This window comes from Pongo pygmaeus, chromosome 14, assembly GCF_028885625.2.
Source record: "Pongo pygmaeus isolate AG05252 chromosome 14, NHGRI_mPonPyg2-v2.0_pri, whole genome shotgun sequence".
NCBI lineage: Eukaryota > Metazoa > Chordata > Mammalia > Primates > Hominidae > Pongo > Pongo pygmaeus.
Window position 1 is genome coordinate 52,687,607 of NC_072387.2, and position 4,367 is coordinate 52,691,973.

The 4,367-nt window shown below is 46.1% G+C and overlaps 1 protein-coding gene across 1 annotated transcript; it reads right to left on the reverse strand.

The window, feature by feature from the left end:
* Positions 1-1,219: 1,219 nt before the first annotated feature.
* On the reverse strand, positions 1,220-4,012 carry SMIM2 (small integral membrane protein 2). The gene is made up of 2 exons (XM_054446925.2): positions 3,900-4,012; positions 1,220-3,686 (listed from the first exon to the last, which is right to left on the reverse strand). The coding sequence occupies exon 2, from the start codon at positions 3,608-3,610 to the stop codon at positions 3,224-3,226; it is 387 nt and encodes a 128-aa protein (XP_054302900.1). The 5' UTR covers positions 3,611-3,686; positions 3,900-4,012; the 3' UTR covers positions 1,220-3,223.
* Between the last annotated feature and the right edge of the window lie 355 nt (positions 4,013-4,367).

Consider the following 4,367-nt stretch of genomic DNA (forward strand, 5'->3'; position numbering starts at 1 on the left):
GTTAGCAGGGGGTATAAAAAAACGGAGACTTTTTTTTTTAAACCAGCTCCATCCTTCATTGGTTAAGGGTTGCTCCAGGCACCTTTAACTCTGATGCTCTTCTGGGCTTCCCCATGCATGGGCCTTAACAAATTTCTGTGGCTAGAGAGAGCCATCAGGCAGAGATGTGGAAACTTTAGGTAAGAAGCCACAGTGTGTCCATGAAACTGCAGATGACCTGCAAGGGAACATGCTCCATCCACCTGCAACAGCCATCATGACAGTAGTGTCTTCTCAACTGTGTGCCCAAACATGTGCACATGTGCATGCACACACACACACACAAATGCAAATTGTTGTACCTTTTTCTCATTTGCACTCCCCCTCACCATGACCATGTTAAAATCAAGTCTCCAAATAGTCTCAGCCCTGCTGAGTCATATGGCCTTGCCTTGCAATATGAGCAAGTAGAAGCAGTATCTGTAGCCTCCCAGGTCCCAGCTACTCCCATGTAAATGCATGCCAGTTTCTAACTTCAGCCCAGCTGGAAAGGCTAGGACTTGCATTGGCTGTTTTGCTTAAGCCCTGCTGAAGGGCAACATGGGGTGATGGGAAAAACTGGAACAGATGTCAGGAATTTGAGGTTTCTTGTGTCCTGTCCGCCAGTAAGTTACATAACTTCCTTAGTTGACTTCTAGAACTTAGTTTCTCCCTTGGTAGAACTAGAGTAATAATACCCGCCCTATTTGCCTCCAAGAGTTGTAGGAAGACTCAAAAGGAGCCAATTCACGTACCTGGGATCACCTTGACATGCCAGGGATGTTCCTTGCAAAGCCTTATCCTGCTCAATCTTCACCTAATTACGTTGGTTTTAGGCTAGAAGCAGGGGCCTTGCTGGCTGACCTCTCAAAGCCTCCCTTTCTTTCCCTTGTTCCCATGTGTAGCATTCTGTTTTGGGAGCACAGAATGTCCTCTGGTCTAGAGGAAGCTAAGCCACTGTTTGCAATCAGTCCAAGCAGATCAAGTTAAGGACCAGGCCATTTTGGAGGCACACAAGGAGTCCTCTTGGCAGATGGGCACGAAAGCCTTGCTTGCAGCCTGAGTGGTGAACAGCCCCTTCCATCTCTTCATTTGCTCGTATCAAATAGCAAATTCCAGAATCACTATACAGAGTGGCGGATGGGGCAACACAACCTACCCAAAATATTAATAGGCACTCATGAGGGCACCAGCTGTTGTGCCTAGTCTGTGTCATTAAGGCCTGTGTGATGTCGACAGAGAAGCCGTTGTTGGCTGGATCTGCCCCCACCAGCTCAACCAGGGAGTGTTTGTCAGTCACTTAGGAAGAGCTGCCCTAAAGGGTGAGTGTGGTTCTCAAAGGTGGGAAAAACTAACAATTCTTGAAGAGGACTCAAGGTTTATTGGACCATCAAATACTGGAGTTGATGCTGAAGTCTATAACAATGGTAACAATACCCAGCGTGTATCCATTGTGGGCCCAGCCAAGATCTCTGGGGAGTAATGGGGGGAGGGGTGTTGAGTCCTTCTACACAGGCTCAGAAAGAAAGGTTCTTATCATCCATTTAGAAACAATGGAAGCAAAGTAACTCTCTTGGACAGAAACTTTGTCGGTCAGGGAGAGGCTTGAAGGAGACTCTAAATGGTTCCCAGAATGAATTCCCAAGTAAACCTAAAGAATGCTGATGGAAAGAAGCCACTGCTCATTCTCCTTTTTAAGCCAAATAATATCCTCCTGCCGGAACAGAGTTGTTCTTGGCACTTGGAAGTAAATGTGAGGAGGGAATCAAAACACAACGCCTGAGAAAGAAATCCATAAGAAATCTGAAGGCCAGGACATGGTGAAAAGTAATAAAGATAGATGGGTCAGTGGCAGGAACAAAGATTAACTGTACCAGAGGAGATGGCGCTTTGGCTCTGAAAATAGGATTGAGCGAAAGCCGGAAGTGCTGCAGAGACGCACGTGTCCTTCGTTTCCACCCTGAAGGCTCAAACGAAGGCCGCTGCCCAGCCACGCGGAGGCTGCAGGACAGTATTCTGGAAGCTGGGGCCTCCTTGCCCTAATCCTGGAAGGATATTCCACATCTAAATCACCGAAGCTTCATCTTGTGATGCAGAAGCTCTCCCCTTGTGAACAACCAACACAGGAAGTAGTGAAACCTGGTAGAGATAATATTCTCTTTCTCCACCTTCAGTTATACCAGAACTGTCTCCAGGGACTTTGGCAGGTTTGACAAATGGCAGAAGAATTTAGAAGATTTTCTTTGCTGGCAAAAGGAAGCCAATGGTTGGGCACAAATGTGCTGCTGCGGTTGTTTGTACAATGAAACTCTAGATTGCAGGCAGAAATGTCAGGTTCCTTTCAACTCTCTTCAGAGCTAATCTAGTTCCCATGTGCAAACTCAATCTATAGCATTTGGGTAAAGAATACTCAGTCCTCTGCTGTGACAAGAACAAATTCATCACCCACACCATACATTGTAGCTAAGGGCATCATTGTGCCCACATGAATCACCAGGCAGAGATGGCTGCCAACTCTGAAATTCTTTACTCATGGAAGACTCACGTATACTAATGCCGACTATTTATGCAAGCACATTTCTCCAGGTGGCCTGGAGCAGTTTACAAGATGCTGGCTCATTCCTCATCATGCCACTTGGAAGGAGAGCAAAAGGTGGGGAAAGAGGAAGGGCCGACATCATCATCTGCATTTTATGTGGGGAAACTGAGGCTCACACAAGCCGTAAAGTGAAATGTATAGACATTTATGAGTCAGAAATAGACCATGGAAGAGGAAAAATGAGCTTATCTGAATCATGAGTGGACTATTTCTTGCCCAACAATTTCATGCAGCTCTTCCAACACAACTGTTTTGGTACAGCAGCCTCAAAACAAGTAAGCCAAAATTCAGACTTGCTGTATTTGGTTTATAACCAATTTCCCATCTTTCATTCCTTCTCTGACTTCTACCTGACATCTGAATTTGGTTGACCCTGTTTTTTTGTTTGTTTTTGTGTTTTGTTTTACTTTAAAAGACCCTCAACCCTCCTGGAGTCCTGACCTGCTATTTCTTTCATTTTGAACCTCTATCAGTCCTTTCCTTCATCTGTTCCCAATCCATATACCCTTGATGCCTGAAGGTAAGATTGACAATGGTGGGGGGGTGAAGATCAAGGTTGAGGTGACGCTCATGGATGGCCTGCAAGATGCCTATTTTACTCATCATTTATTTTTTAAAAAGCTGAAGACTTATTGGCTGAATTTTTGAGCCATACCAAAATATCCTCATGTCAAAATAGCTGCAGTAAAGTGGTTCTATTAAAATAGCTGCCTCCAAGGAACTGAGAGTGGAGATGTCACCTGCTTCTGGCACCTGACTTTGGTCCTCTTCTGCATGGCATTGCCTTCTGCTCTGCTGGATTCTGGCGTGTGGCTCATCAGAGGAGGCACTAACATCAGGGCTGCCTTTTATCTTGCTGATCCAAGCGAGGACTATGTAGGTGTCACAGATGAAACTCGTCCAGAAGCCGAACAGGATGCTAATGGCATGGCCACGTGTTTCCAGCACCCCGTGAGGCAGCTGGCTGGCATCAATCCTCTCCCCAGCCTCCATCCCACCCTCATCCACCCATAAACTCTTCTTGGGTCAGAAATGCAATTCTTTGATGGTGCCAGACAGCCAGATGATGCTGGAAAGAAGAAAGAAAAAGAAAAAGCAGGTTTCTAAATTAAGCACAAGGCTCGTTTATAAAAATAAATAGCCACAGCCTAGCAACGTGCTCACAGCTCAGCTTTCCTCCGTAATAAAACCTCTGTGGCTGAAGCCTGGGATGACACAGCCTTCAGATGGCCCCACGCCCTGGCCTTCCTCATGCCCTGGCCCCTCCCAGGATAATACTCACCTGGAGAGTGCTGACAGTGGTACTTTGGGGGCCCCACTCTTCATTCAAGGCCAACCAAAGGCCAGGCTCCAAAAAGCAGAAGGAAGGCAGAGCTTAATGAGGCCCATGGACACTTACAGACTCTTGGCAGTAACTAATACACCTGTAGCAAAAGTGGTTGAAGTTCCTTGGGCTACTCTGTTGAAATAGGAACTCCTCCTTAAGACCATGTCTTCTTTGTTCACCATTGAACAGTACTCAGCTAAGCACAGGGCACGTATTGAGTGCTCAACCACTATGTGAGGGAAGACTGGTTAGAGGTATAAATGAATGAATGAATGCTGCCATCCCATTATTGATACTCCCCAAACTCTTCACTACAAATGGAGTCAGTTCCAGAATCCAAAGACAGCATTCTTCTCCTGATTATGACATGGACCAAAGAGGCATCCCCTGAGCTGGATGTTTAAATCAGAGCCCACAGCTGAA

What these genes read in the sequence shown, in the direction of transcription:
- SMIM2 (XM_054446925.2), bottom strand. Translation starts at nt 3,610, where the DNA reads ATGGAGGCTGGGGAGAGGATTGATGCCAGCCAGCTGCCTCACGGGGTG.